Consider the following 13,836-nt stretch of genomic DNA (forward strand, 5'->3'; position numbering starts at 1 on the left):
ACCCCACTCACTCACTCCCGCGCGCGCTTCCCCTCGTCCTACTACTACTGCCCCAATCTGCTCCCCCTCGTCCCCCCTCCCACAACCGCCCTACATCCCCCTCCCACTCTCATTCTCTTTCTCCATTCTCTCACTTCGACTACTCTTAACCCCTCCTTGTACCTCGCCCTCCCTCCCCCTTCGTGCTCGTGACATCCGCTGCAAGCTGCCGAGCAGCTCTCCACGGCAACAGCACAGGCAAACCATCGACGCCACGTGTAGCGGCGTCACCGTCCGCACGCCGCGCGCGCCGCACACACCACAATGAGCTCAAGCTCAAGGCCACCCCCTCTGTCGGCGAGTCGTCCCGCTCCCCAAATGGGAACCCCCAGGCGACCAGGTGGCGCGCGTCCAAACCCTTCGCAGGCAGCGGCGGCGGCGGCGGCAAGTGCGTCGGGTGGAACTCCACCACCCCGACCCGACTCTGGCTCTGGCTCTGGCTCTGGGTCTGGGTCGTCGACACCCTCGGCCACGCCCAACCCGGCCTACACCTATGCGCCCTCGCCATCGTCATTCCCTTCACGCATCAGTCCTCACCCTCCAAAACTTAGCATTCCTGCTGGCAATGTCCGTGAGTAGCAACAACAGCGTCTAGTAGCCGTGCATTGTCTAATATTCCACAGCCGGCATCAACGTAGACCAAGCCGGCATCGGTGGCTGGCACCAGGCGCCATCGTCGCAGTCGGCACTACCGGCACTGGCCTTGAAGCCACGATCTGGGTCCTCCTCGCTGGGCACTGGCGCGTCAGGACGACCAAAACTGACGCTTTCGCCTGCACTCCCTCCCCAGCGGCCGCAGACGGCGCCCCAGCTAGCCACGGGACCAAGTCTACGGCCAAGCCTTACCCTTGACCCGAGTGCCCCTCCGGCACAGTTCGCACCGGGTGCTCCTCCTCGAGCTGCACCACGGCTCGGTGGACTCAAGCTTGCGATTCCCACCGGCAGCGGGGGAGGTGGCGCGGCGTTCATGGCCAACGACTACCCAGACGAGGAGAACGGAAGCCAGCTTAGAACGCCTGTGCCAGGCGAGGACCGCGACGCAACGGTTCATGCCCACAACCCCAGCCATGGAGGAGGGTACTCGGCCTACGGCGGCGGATACGGTGGATACGGAGGCGACAACGACGGACAGGGCTTGCAGTGCGCGGAGGAGGCCGGGTTCCAGATTGAGGATATTCGCCAAGCCGTGTCTCGCATGGGCAGGCGCGATACCAGCCCGGCACCGAGTGCGGGCCGCTCACGCGCGGGCTCTGCGGCCGGATCATTCTACGACCAGCCGCGCTCTGGGTCCCGCACGGCGAGCCGCAGCGACTCGCGCAGTAGCCTCGTGGACCAAGACCTGTCGGCGTTGCGCGCCCTGTCGATATCTACGCCCACACGCGACTTGGAGAACGGTGCAAGCCGGCCAACTTCGCTCCACGAGCCCGTGGTTGACGAGCCCGAGGTCTGGATCGACCCCAATGTCGAGCCCGAGCTCAAGCTCATCCGCCACTTGGGTGAGGGCGCGGGCGGCGCTGTTGATCTCGTGGTCGAGGCACGTTCCGGCAAGGTCATGGCGAGGAAGGTGGGTTGCTTGCGGGGCGAATTGTGCTGATTTCTCCAGGTTATTACCCGCTCGCCCAACCCCAATATGCACCGCCAGCTCATGCGCGAGCTGCAGTTTGCGTCGGAGCGTTCGCCCTACATTGTGGAGCACTATGGTGCCTTCCTCGCCGAACGCGACACGCAAATCTGCATTCTGATGGAGTTCTGCGAGGCCGGCTCGCTCGACTACCTCATCGGTAGGATGAAGAAGACGAGCGTACTTCCTTCAGAGCACGTCCTGGGTCGTATCGCGTCGTCTGTCCTCCGAGGCCTCGACTACCTCCACGAGCGACACATTATCCACCGAGACATCAAGCCGAGCAACATTCTGCTCACCCGCAACGGCGCTGTCAAGCTGTGCGACTTTGGCGTCGCGGGTGAGCTCGTCGACTCGCACGCCGGCACATTCACCGGAACTTCGTTCTACATGGCGCCCGAGCGTATCCAGGGCCAGAACTACTCAATCAAGGCCGATGTGTGGTCGCTGGGCATGACGCTGCACGAGGTGGCGCACCTTCGCTTCCCCTTCCCTCCCGAGGGCGAGTCTCAGAATGTTGCGCCCATCGAGCTGCTCAGCTACATTGTGACTGCGCCAGTGCCCGCCATGGTCGACAACCCGGCCGCTGGACGCGAGTGGACGCAGTTGATCCGTGACTTTATGGCCGAGTGGTGAGCATTCTGCCGAGGTTTGCCGAGTTGTGCTGACCATCCCTCCAGCCTGATCCGATCCGGCACTGAGCGTCCCTACCCGCGCCAGTTACTCCAGCACCCCTTCATCATCCGTTCCGAACAGAAGAACGTCAACATGGCCCGATGGGTCGCAGCGCTCGTGCCATCGCTCCACGACGCGCCTTTCGCATAAACCGAATAGTACTAGACCCAGCACGCACTCACGAACACGGACGATGACACCATTGTGGTCGACAAGCCACGACCACCTGCACTCCCATTCCCATTTCCACCCCATGCCCCATGTCCTCGCGTCCCCTGTCCCTGCACTCACTCGCGGCCTCTGCGCCTGCCCTAGTAGATCCACCACTGCATGTGCCTAACTCTGATATGCATGTTTAAAGCAATACATTGCTGTGTCTATACAGTCTAGGATACAGATGGCGCCCGGCGGAGATCATTGTCACGGGGCGATCACTCGCCTTCGCCCTCCCATAGCAAGACGGCAAAGCCGACGCAGATCATGCACGCGCCAGCGAGCGTCTGGAGGGTGGGCACGCGGCCCATCCAGAGTGTATCGATGATGGCCACGAGGCCGATGGTGAGGAGGTTTGCGACGGACGAGGTCGTCGGGCCCCATATCCCGATGAGGACCATGAGGCCGGCGTTCTGGGCAAGTCAGCTGGGACCTCGACAACGAAGTAGCTGGACTCACGTAGATCGAGCCGCCGGCACACACGACGACGAGGATGCCGATGAGCTTTGCGCCGCGGGGCTGGACGAAGGGCTCGACGCCGGTCCAGTGCAAGAGCGGGATGGGGACCCAGAGGAGGACGAGGGTGGCGAATCCGATCGCCGAGGTGAGGAAGTTTGCGTGAAACGCCTCCGGGAGCGGGGCGAGGCGGTGCGCGTGCCCCACAGCCGGGGGGGTCAGCGGCGCGTAGTGCAGCGGCGGGGTGCTGGTGCCAGCGGTGCCATTCTCGTCTGCGCCCTTTGGCAGGAGCGGGGTTCTCGATCCCTGGCGCTGCGTGCGCTGCGCCGAGCCCGAGCCGAGCGCGATGTCGTTGTCCTCGTCGTCCGACTCGGGCTCGGACACGACGCTCGGAGTCGCGGCCTCGGGGCTCGCGGCGCGCTCGACGTCGTGCCGCTCGCGCTCGCGGGGAGACTCGGGGAGCACGAGCTTGTAGACCACCTCGTAGAGGCCGAGCAGGATGGCGCCGACGACCATGACGAGGTCGCCGAAGACGCGGCCCTTGCCCATCTCGCCTGGGGACGTCCCGTCGAGGGTGAGGACGATGACGCCGGCGAAGGCCAGCGCGATGGCGAGCACGGTCGTGCGCGTGAGCCGCGTGCCGAGGAGGAGGAGCGAGAAGAAGTATGCGTGGAACGCGCTGGTCGCGTAGATTGCCGTGATGTCCATGGCCGGCGAGAAGGCCATCGCGACGTACCAGCACAGGGCGGGCGCCGAGATGAGGAGGGTGAGCGGGGTGATTTTGCGGGCGAGGGGGCGGGCGAGCGCGCGCCAGCGGGGCACAGTGCCGAACTGGTCTGCGAGCACGGCGCGGAGGTTTCGGAGGAGGGCCTTTGCGCGGCCGCGCGCGCCGCGGGGCCCGCCGCCGCGTAACGCCAGGACGGCGAGGTGCACCGGAAAGACGAGGGTGAAGCTCGCGTGCGTGACGAAGAAGGAGAAGTAGGGCTTGTCGAAGCCGAGCGTGCTGGCCATGTATGACGCGGCCTCGGTCTGCCACGCGCTGGCGAGCACGATGCCGACGAGGACGACGAACGGGCCGTAGAAGGTGCGCGTGTGCGTGTGGTCGTCGGGGGGTGGGGGGTGGGCCGGGGCAGGCGGGGGAGGGGAGAGGGCGCGCCCCGGCGGTGGGGAGCCGGGCGCGGGCATTGTGCGTGGGTGGTGGGGTGGCGAGGTGGCTAGAGTGTTGTCGCTATTGTTGTTGTTTGCATTGCGGGTAGCCGGGAGGAGGAGGAGGCAGGAGGGAGGGAGGGAGATGCGGCGGATGAAACGAGTTCCGGTGGGGCGGCACCGGCTATGAAGTCGACGACGACGACAGTGGCGCGTGGCGCGCGGCAAGGGACGTTGTGGCGGGTCGCGTGACGGCGCCGTCGAGCCGCTGCATCCTTGTCGACAACATTTGTCGTCCACTCGCCGCGTCCTGCATGTACCACATGTATGGCTCGTACGCGTCCAGTCTAAAGTGATGCAAAAGCAGAGGTCCATTGGCCGATGGCCCCCTCAACCCGCCAAGTGGCCTCTGCAATCACACTAGTGCCTTGGGGTGACCCAGCTGGACGGGGTGCGCCGTGTTTGATCTCGCCAGTGTCGCCGGTGAGGCCACCTCGACGACTTGGCGACTGCTTTTTCTTGCGGCGTGGTGAGTCGGTCTTGGGAAAAGCATCACCGCCCACATCCATGCTTGACAGTCGCTCAAACTGATTCAGACGGCTCAGACAACTCAGACAACTCAACATGCCAGACTAGTCGCGCGCATACCACGACCACCCCACCCGCCCATCTTATCGCGGCAGCCGCCCACCGTGCTAAACATTGATCCTCGCGCCCAAAATATGTATGCAAGACAAGCTACCTACGCGACCGCGCCCAGCTACTAGGCAACCGCCGCCAGCATCTTCCTCCAGCGCCCGCTCACCTCCTTCTCCTCGTGCACATCGGCATACACGTTGAACACCATGTCCTCGTACCGCACGACGCGGCACCGCGTCCACGCCTTGTGCCCGCCGTACACGACGGGGAAGAGGATGATGGGGAGGTAGGTCGTGATGAAGGTGGGCGTGTCCCACGCGCCGGCGAGGAAGACGCCGTAGCCAGAGAAGCTGGGGAGTGAGCGGGGGGGCCGTCGGTGTCAGAGACGCGACTCACAACAGGACGATGGTGATCAGCACCAGCGCGTACCACGCCGCCGCCGAGTGGCGCGTCAGTACGTTGGTGTACGGCAAGTCGGCGCGCGGCACGCGCTGGAGCCGGAGGCCCTTGTCGAAGCGGATGTGGATGATACAGACCTGCGGGCGTGAGCTCGCTCCAGCGCCCCCAACCCACCCCCCACCACATGAGCAGGCCGCCGGCCGAGCCAAGGGTCGCGAGGTATCCGAACGCGGTGCCGGCGCTGCTCCGGATACTCATGTAGGCCAGCGCGCCAAAGCTCGCGCAAGTCAGGATGGCGACGTAGGGCACGCCGCGGGCGCTCGTGCGGCCGAAGAGGCGCGGCGCGTGCCCGTTTACCGCGAGGCCGTGGAGCGCGCGGCTCGAGGTAAAGAGCTCCGAGTTGGCGGCGGACAGGCCGGAGGCGAGCAGCGCGCCGTTCACGACCCCGGGGAGGACCTTGATGCCGGCGCTCTGGATGGCGATGACGAACGGCGAGGCCAGCGCCGTGCCGCTGTTCAGGCCGAGCCGCGGGTCGTCGGACGGCACCGTGATGCTGGGGGTGTCAGGGGGGCGTGGGCTGGGGGAGGGGGCTTACCCGATGGCAAACACGCCGAGGATGTAGAACAGGAGGATGCGGATGTAGACGTTGCGAATGGCGCGGGGGACGTTCTTGCGCGGGTTCTGCGTCTCGCCCGCGGCGATGGCGACGATCTCGCTCCCGATGTAGCTGAACGCGGCGCGCGTGAGCGTCGCCCAGAAGCCGAGGAAGCGGGCCAGCGTGGGGTCGCCGACACCAGGCGCGGGGACGAACGGGCCCGGGTCGCGCCAGTATCGAAACCCTATCGCCGGGGCACCCTTCACCCCTCCGGCCGAGATGACAATGTCGACGATGATGAGCCCGACGACGAGCAGGATCTTGACCCACGAGAGCCAGTACTCTGTCTCGCCGTAGGCCCTGCTGCCGAGCAGGTTTGTCCCGACGGCCGCGGCGAGGAAGACGCTGATCCAGACCGCGTTGTTGACGCTCGTGTTCCACAGGTTCACGAGCACGGCGATCGCGCTCAGCTCGGACGGGAGGAAGATGGTCCACGTGTAGCAGTAGAACCAGCCGAGCGTGAAGCTGAGGCTCTCGTCGACGAAGCGCGCCGCGAGCGAGATGGCCCCGCCGGGGAGCGGGCTAGCGCTCACCATCTCGCCGAGGGAAATGAGCACGGCGTACGTCACGCTGCCCATGATGCTGAAGGCTAGCAGCAGGCCGAGCGGGCCGCCAGACTGCAGCGCCGCGCCAGTGTACAGGAACAGCCCGGTGCCCCTGCGCGTCAGTAGGGCCGGCGCGGCGACTCACAGCACGCCGCCGATCGAGATCATGGTCAGGTGCCGGCTCTTGAGCCCGCGGCTGAGGTCCATCTCGGCGCCGGGCGTGTCGGCCGGCGCCGGGGGCGGGCTCGCGAGCCGCACCTCCTTGTCCTCGACGACGTAGTCGACCTTGTCAGTGCTCGCGCTCGTGGCCATTGTGCGTGTGCGGGCGGGGCGGGCCCACACTCGCAGTCGGTTATATGTATGCAAGACAACTCTGTCGGCGGCGAACACTCGGGCCGGTGTCAGCGCCGCTGCCCCGCACCACTGCCCCGCGGCCTGCCTGCCCACCGCGACGGCGGGGAATGTATCTCGTGACAAGCCCGCCACAATCAATCGGGACTGCCAGATCTCTATCGCATCCGCGCTAGCAGCGCGTGTGCACCGATGCGCGCGGATGCCACCCGGTCGGCAGGCGGCAGGTCGTTATCGCCTCGCAGTATTGACCCAGGTCGACGGCGTCCGCGCGCCGCACTGTGCAGTCAGACGATATCGAGACGATACCCATCCGCGATGCGCGCCCCAACCACCCGCCACTGTCCCCGCACGCCGACCGAAGCTTCGGTCACACGTCGGTCGGCTGTCCCCATCGCATTGCCTCGGCTCGTGGCTTGGCCGCTCGCCAGCGGCGCCGGCGCCCACCGCCCGCCCTGCGCCTCTGACAGCTGATAGCTGACAACACACTGCCCCCGGCCACACACATGCCATCAACTACAAGTCACCCAAGCCCATGCGCTCCGTCCAGACAACCATATGGATAGCAATGTGATAGACTAGAATCGCGCTTAGGCCTCGGCCTTGGCCTCCTCGGCCGGCGCAGCGGCAGCCTCGGGCTCCTCGCTCGCCTCCTCGGCCTCCTCGCCAGCGGCAGCGGCAGCGTTCTGCTTCTGCAGCTTGGCGACAACCTTCTCGACGCGCTCAATCTCGGCCTAGATGTCAGCGCTATCTCACCCCAGCCACCCACCTTGGTCTTGGCCTCCGAGTTGGCCTCGAACCACGCCTTCTTCGTCTCGAGGTCGGTGACGGTACGCGCAACGTCCTCCTTGTTCGAAGGAGGCGAGATGCCAAAGCTCAAGAGCGCAGAGAGCAGGTTCATGGGAAGGTTGACCGATTCAGAAGCCGCAGAGGGGGTAGCAGCGCCCGACGTGGCCGCCGACGCGCCGCCCTTCTTGCCGCCCTTCTTCTTCTTCGAGCCACCAAAGAAGCCCTCGAGCTCCTCGTCCTTCTTCTTGAGCTGCATGCCCTTAAAGTCGGCCTCCACCTTGCGGACCTCGATCGCCTTGACACCCTGGATCGACGGGGTAGTAGCGGCAGCCTCCTTGGCCGACGCAGACGTCTCGGGAACCTCGCCGACGCCGTACTTGCCGGCAAAGTAGTTGATCAGGATGCGGGCGTCCTCAATCTCGGCAGAGTATGCGGGCGCACGGGCCTCCTCGCGCAGACGGACAATCTCCTCCTCGCGGCGGGCGGCGTCCTCCTTGGCCTTCTCGGCCTTGAATCGGTCATTGCGGGCCTGGCGGATGGCGGCGATCTTCTGGTGGTACTGGTCCTTCTGCTCGCGGAACTTCTCGGCCAGCTCGCGCTTGGCGCCGTAGAGCTCGTCCTGGGTCGTCAGCGGCTGCATCTCACACTCGCACTCACCATCTTGCCAGACAGGGCGGTGCGCTCGTCGAACAGCTTGTTGCGCTCCTGGAACGCCTTGTCGCCCTCGGCGCGGAGCGCGTCCATCTCCTTCTTCAGCTCGTCGAACCGGTCGCTGACCTTCTTCGCCTCGGGGTCGTCGAGCTTCTTCTTGATCTCCTCAATGTTGGCCTTGTCGGCAGCGATAGCGTCGTCCGACGACGAGCTCGACTCGAGCGTCTTGCGGGCACGGCGGAGCGTGGTAATCTCCTGGAGCGCCTTCTTCTCGTCGACGAGCTTCATAGATCCCGACTCGATCTGCGCGTTGAGGTCGCTGCGGCGTTAGCTACGCCCAGGCGCGATACCCACGTAATGCGGTTGTCAATCTGCGAGACGTTGTTGAAGCCAGTCTTGCCGCGCTGGGTCTGCACGTCCTTGATCTTCTTCTGCACACCGTCCTGGAGCTTTCGGAGCTCGTCAAAGAGCTTGGAGCGCTCGGCCTTGAACTTGCCCTGCTCTCCGCGGAGCTGGTCCATCTCGGCCTTGAGGGTGGTACGGCGGTCGTTGGACCCGGGGCTCTGCGAGAGCGCGATGCGGCCACGGACAGCCTCCTGCGGCATGCGTCAGACACACGCCCCACACACCCCGACAGCTACTCACGAGCTTGACCTTGACGGCCGCAATCTCCTTGTTGAAGGCGTCCTGCTCCGAGTTGTACTTGTCCTGGTCGGGCTTTCCTCCGACGTGGTTGTCGGCACCGTCGTGGGCGGCCGCTTTTGACGCACCGTTGGCGCCGCCGGTGGCAGCAGCCCCGTTGCCCTTGGGCGCGTTGGGCTTTTGGGAGGAGGTGGTGGGGGGCATGGCGGTGGGGAGGGGTGGTGGAAGATGAGGGTTGTTGACAAATGGGCAATGCGAGTAGGATGGGGCAGCGTGCTGCGCGCGCCGCGCCCGCCGACTGGCCGGCCGCGACTTCCACATCGACTTTCCTGGACGCGGCGTGGTGTCGGCGGCACCTGAGTGAGACATTTTGATTCCGTCTCAAACCATGTGGCACCCTTTGTGGCGCAATCACGCGAGCGCAGGCAGGGGGTTTCACGCGATGCATTCCTGGAGCAAGCAGGCAGTGCGAGCTCGGGCAGCAGCAAAAATACGACAACTAAAGACAAGGCTTAGACTGGGGCAACTTGGACTTGGGGGGACGGGACTTGTCCGGGTGTGAGATGACTGGCGCGAATCGCAATTACGCGCCAGTGACCGTCTTGAGGATGGCAGCGGGGTTCTGCGGCCGTTAGCGGAGGCCCAAACGCCAGATCCCAGCCACTCACAGCCTCCGGCTTCCACTCCCAGAACATGACGCTGCCCGGCCAGCCGCCGAGGGACGCCTTGCCCTGGGCGACGCACTGGCCGAGCGCCGAGGGGGTCATGTAACTGTGTGTCAGCGTGTGCCTGCGCGCCCCGACCTACCCGCTGTTGGCGCCCGACGGGATGAGGGGCTTGCCGATCACGAGCTTGTTGAGCGGGATGCCGGCGTGGCTGTGGAGCTCGCCGATCGAGGTGTACGGCCACGAGGTGGAGGCCGAGTTGAAGACGAGGGTCTGGGGTCAGCGCGGAGGGGAGGACGGCGAGACGCACGTTGCAGTCAGTGTAGGCGGTGCCCTGGTTGTAGTACTGGAGGCTGTAGAAGTCGACCGTGTTGCCGGCCTGCTCGTTGAATGCGGCGTACGCGCCGTCCTTGTAGCACGAGCGGCAGAACCAGGGGGCAACGGGGGCTGGGGTCAGCGGGGCGGCGGACCTAGACCCACCGTGAGAGATGAGATAGTTGGGGCCGAGGTTGTTGCGGAGGGCGATCTGGAATTCTGGGGGTTCAGAGGGGAGACGTTTCTGCAACTCACGGATAAGCCAGTTGGCCGAGGTGCCGCCATCGACGGCGTTGAAGTCTGTAGGTGAGCAATCAACCAGCGACCAACCCACCCTCGTAGTCGATGTCGACGCCGTCAAGCTGCCACTTGCGAACAAACTCGGCAATCTTGCCGGCGAGGGCAACCGGGTTCTGGCCACCAGAGGTGGGGGCATCTGTGCGTGAGCTGAGTTCCACGACGAGGCCGTACCGGTCGAGCCGAACGCCGAAACCATGAGGGCGATACCAGCGTCGTGGTACGAGTTGAGGACGGACGTGCGGGTGGCGTCGTCGAGCGTCGTCCAGAGTGCAGCGTTGTCAACCGCTCCAATCGTCATGTCAAAGGCGAGGATGAAGCGGTTAAAGCCGCCGAGCTGGGCGACGGTGGGCATGAGGCCGTTGGCGAGCCACGCTGTCATCAGCTGCTGTCAGTGGGCCACTCACAGTCCGAGTAGATGACGTAGTGGGGGGCCGAGAACTTGCCGGCCTTGACGGTCTGGGTCGGGGCCGGGGTCGTCGTGGTGGTCGACGAGGCGGGCTTGGAGGTGGTGCTGGCCGCGGTCGACGTGGCGGGGTTGGTGGCGGCGGAAGTCACCTGCCACGGGTAGACGCAGCCGATGTTGGGTGCGGTTGCCCTGGCGGCGCGGTCAGCACGGCGGGCCGCGGTAATACTCAGCCGTGCGGCGTATACTCACGAGCAGACGAGCCCGCTCGAGCAGGTCGCGACGTTGACCCACGCGTTGTTGGAGCACTCTGGGGTGTGAGCTCGCTCGCCTGGCGTACGCACGCTGGAGCACGGCGCCCGCGCAGCCCCAGGAGCCCTGGGTACAGTCGCGCTTGGTCGGGCCGTGGGTCGTGGCATTGGTGGCGTTGAAGGTCGGGTGGACGGCCGTCGGGGGCCAGTGGTGCGGCTTCCACTTGTACCCCGGTGGGAGGGAGGTGAGCCTGCGTGGCGCGTTGGCCTAGTCGTGAGCGCTGGGACGTGCAACAACACCCCACTCACAGGCGCGGGCGCGGCGAGCGCGATCGGAACAAGGAGCGCAGCGAGGATCGAGGGCAGGATCATGGTGCTGTATTGACTTTGGTAGTGACTGTGGCTGTGGTTGTAGCGAGTGTGGCGCGGCTCGTCGGGTGGTTGGGGAGGAGAGAGGGGGACACCAGCGGCTTAAGTAGGCCACGCCTCGCTGGCGAGGGAGGAGGGTAGGCCAAGCGGCAGCTGCCTCGGCAAGCGTTGCCGGCGAGGCGGGGTCTGGCAATCCACAGGGGAGAGCGAGAACGGCGCGTCTTCCGGCTGGGGCAGATACGGCGTGCTGAGCGATGAGCAGCCATGAGCACAAGGAGGCAGGTGGTCGCCACGACCGGGTGCCATGCGCGTGGTCGGCGCGTGCGGCGCGTGCGTCCCAGTGTCCCGGGAAACACGGTGCGTGCGTGCGCGATTGCGAGAGGCACCGTGTCGGTGTTTGAGCGTGCCGAACGGCCGGCCTACAAAGGGCCGTGCGACCCCCGCAGCGGTGAGTGAGCGTGCGCACCCCACTCTCCTCCCCCCAGAGCACCGCGTGTGCACCCCCGCTCGTGCACCTGTGTGCGTGCCTCGGTTGCGCTTTTGCACGCGTCGACATCTGTTTCAAGCAGTATGGCGTTTTACGTGTGGGTTTATGGTTCTATTCATCGTGCCTCGGCCGCCACAAGGGGTTCGTGGCTGACGCCCACCCCCAATCCATCTGCAGCATCAAACAGGTGCGGCAGAAGTAGAAGGAACTGTGCTGCTTTTTGCCATGGACCCAGGCCTTGCGGCAGCGCACACGCATGCATACAGGGGCCAGCCCAGATGAAGGGTCTAGTCGTTACTCGGAGCAGCCGAGCACGTTTCTGACCCACCTGGCATCCGGGGCGCTACGAAGCGTGTCGCAGTCGCCGGCGCGGCGCATGGCCGTGTCGGCGTGATCGGGCCACAAAGGCACGCTCGGTGCCGGCCGTGGCGGCGGTGTCGGCGGTGTCGTCGGCGGTGCCACTGGGTTCCGCCACACTCGCCGTGGGCGCGGCTTCGGTCGCGCCGGCCTCGGTCGCGCCGGGCGTGCTGGCTTCGGCCACGGCGGCAGTGGGCGTGCTGGCGTTTCCCGCGCCGCTGCCTGCACCCGAGCCCGACCCACTGCCCGAGCCATCGCCCGACGAGCCAGACCCCCCGCCGCGGTCCCCACCCCCGCCGCCGCCCACGACCGTGGCCAGAATCCCCGCCGGATCCTACAATGTCAGCCCGCCCACTCCCCCCCCCCCCCTCCCACTCACATCCTTCGGTATCCACTCCCAGAACATGACGCCCCCGCCCCACCCCAGCGCCCTCGCCTGCGCGACGCATGCTCCGAGCTCAGCAGGGGGGACGTACCCGCCCTCTGCGGCGGCTTGGTCGATCGGCTTCCCGAGCACAAGCTTGGCCCACGGGATGCCGGCGCGGCGCAGCTCGGCGAGCGACGTGCCGGGGTATCCTGTGCCGCTGGCGTCGGTGACCAGTTGGTGGCGTCAGCGTTGCCATCCGGGAGGACACACGTCGCACGTCGTGTACGAGTCGGCCTGGTTGTAGTACTGCAGGTTGAACCAGTCGAGCGAGGCCCCGACGGCGCGCCACACGGCCGCGTAGCCGCCGTCGGCGTACTTGTCCGCCGCGAACCACGGCGCGATGGGCGCTGGCGTCAGGCAGCAGCGGGGGAGCGACGTACCGTGTGAGATGAGGTATCCCGGCCCCAGCGCGTCCCGCACCGCGGCGTGGAACTCTGGCACCCGTCAGCGCCGCCCGCCAGCGCCCGCACCGTTGATCCACGGCACGCCTGTGCCGCCCTCGAACGCGGCAAAGTCCTCGTAGTCAACGTCGATGCCGTCAAAGCCGTACTCCTTGACGAAGGACGCCACGCGCGCCGCGAACGCGCGCGCGTCCACCCCGCCGGTCGTGGGCTTGTCCGTCCCCCCGAACACCGCGAGCATGAGGGCGACCCCCGCGGCGTGGTACTCTGCGAGGACAGCGGCCCTCGCCGCCGGCGCCATGCCGACCCAGTTGGCCACGTTGGCCGAGTTCTGCCCTCAGCCCTGTGCTGTCCACGACCCACCTCGTACCCCGTGCTCTCGTAGAAGGCGAGGATGAGCCGGTTGTACCCCCCCAGCTCGGCCACGCTCGGCGGCACGTTGTTCGCGAAGACCGTGTCTGGGGTTAGCGGGGCGGGCTGGCGGGGGACGCACCGCACGCGTAGATGACGTAGTGGGGCGCTGGGAAGTGACTGTCGCTGGGGCGGCCGCCACTTGGGGCCTGGGTTGACGAGTTGGAAGACGCGCCGCCGCCGCCGTTGGGCTCGGGCTTGGGCTTCGGTTTCGGCTGCGTCGCCCCCGCATGCTGTGCGACGGCCTCAGGCGCGACGACCGCCGACACACACCCCACCGGCTCAGTACTGCACACCGTCCCGGTGCGGCACTCGACCATGGCGGTCCACGCGCCGGCCGTACACACTGTGCGTGAGCTGCGAGGCTGGAGCCGACTCACGGTTCAGAGTGGACCCGCGGCACACTAGCCTGCCGGGCACGCAGTCTGCGCGCGAGGCGGAGGTGCGTGGCACTGCGAGGAGGAGGAGGGCTGCGAGGAGCATTTTGGCGGCAGTGAGGAGTGAGTGTGAGTATGCATGGTTAGTGCCCAGTTGGCAGCTGCGTTTATGTATGCGCCACGCCGCGCCGCGCCGTCGCTGCTCCACTCGCACCGTCGCCAGTGTGCGCGACAATGGCCACCTCGCGACCG

The 13,836-nt window shown here is 66.3% G+C and overlaps 6 protein-coding genes across 6 annotated transcripts; 1 reads left to right on the forward strand and 5 right to left on the reverse strand.

Annotated features, from left to right (window-relative positions):
- Positions 1–357: 357 nt before the first annotated feature.
- MKK1 (Protein kinase C signaling pathway involved MAPKK protein) lies at positions 358–2,485 on the forward strand (the record flags this gene model as incomplete). The annotated part of the gene is made up of 4 exons (XM_069349607.1): positions 358–610; positions 663–1,603; positions 1,643–2,292; positions 2,341–2,485. The coding sequence occupies 4 exons, from the start codon at positions 358–360 to the stop codon at positions 2,483–2,485; spliced, it is 1,989 nt and encodes a 662-aa protein (XP_069213151.1).
- Positions 2,486–2,766: 281 nt separating this feature from the next.
- Positions 2,767–4,189, reverse strand: Q8F55_000960 (uncharacterized protein; the record flags this gene model as incomplete). Its single annotated transcript, XM_069349608.1, has 2 exons — positions 2,767–2,961; positions 3,008–4,189. The coding sequence occupies 2 exons, from the start codon at positions 4,187–4,189 to the stop codon at positions 2,767–2,769; spliced, it is 1,377 nt and encodes a 458-aa protein (XP_069213152.1).
- A 724-nt stretch (positions 4,190–4,913) lies between these two features.
- On the reverse strand, positions 4,914–6,700 carry Q8F55_000961 (uncharacterized protein; the record flags this gene model as incomplete). Its single annotated transcript, XM_069349609.1, has 5 exons — positions 4,914–5,139; positions 5,186–5,325; positions 5,363–5,741; positions 5,784–6,500; positions 6,534–6,700. 5 exons carry the CDS (start codon positions 6,698–6,700, stop codon positions 4,914–4,916), a joined length of 1,629 nt encoding a protein of 542 aa, XP_069213153.1.
- Positions 6,701–7,329: 629 nt separating this feature from the next.
- BFR1 (multicopy suppressor of BFA (Brefeldin A)) lies at positions 7,330–9,025 on the reverse strand (the record flags this gene model as incomplete). The annotated part of the gene is made up of 5 exons (XM_069349610.1): positions 7,330–7,473; positions 7,509–8,147; positions 8,186–8,498; positions 8,534–8,775; positions 8,825–9,025. The coding sequence occupies 5 exons, from the start codon at positions 9,023–9,025 to the stop codon at positions 7,330–7,332; spliced, it is 1,539 nt and encodes a 512-aa protein (XP_069213154.1).
- A 379-nt stretch (positions 9,026–9,404) lies between these two features.
- On the reverse strand, positions 9,405–11,127 carry Q8F55_000963 (uncharacterized protein; the record flags this gene model as incomplete). Its single annotated transcript, XM_069349611.1, has 10 exons — positions 9,405–9,443; positions 9,490–9,592; positions 9,629–9,759; positions 9,797–10,020; positions 10,136–10,237; positions 10,273–10,473; positions 10,506–10,696; positions 10,757–10,814; positions 10,849–11,023; positions 11,065–11,127. The coding sequence occupies 10 exons, from the start codon at positions 11,125–11,127 to the stop codon at positions 9,405–9,407; spliced, it is 1,287 nt and encodes a 428-aa protein (XP_069213155.1).
- An 827-nt stretch (positions 11,128–11,954) lies between these two features.
- On the reverse strand, positions 11,955–13,690 carry Q8F55_000964 (uncharacterized protein; the record flags this gene model as incomplete). The annotated part of the gene is made up of 7 exons (XM_069349612.1): positions 11,955–12,302; positions 12,348–12,552; positions 12,613–12,829; positions 12,866–13,127; positions 13,160–13,254; positions 13,290–13,553; positions 13,588–13,690. 7 exons carry the CDS (start codon positions 13,688–13,690, stop codon positions 11,955–11,957), a joined length of 1,494 nt encoding a protein of 497 aa, XP_069213156.1.
- Positions 13,691–13,836: the final 146 nt, after the last annotated feature.

The sequence above is a fragment of the Vanrija albida genome (assembly GCF_041260175.1).
Source record: "Vanrija albida strain AlHP1 chromosome Unknown contig_1, whole genome shotgun sequence".
In the NCBI taxonomy this organism is placed as follows: domain Eukaryota; kingdom Fungi; phylum Basidiomycota; class Tremellomycetes; order Trichosporonales; family Trichosporonaceae; genus Vanrija; species Vanrija albida.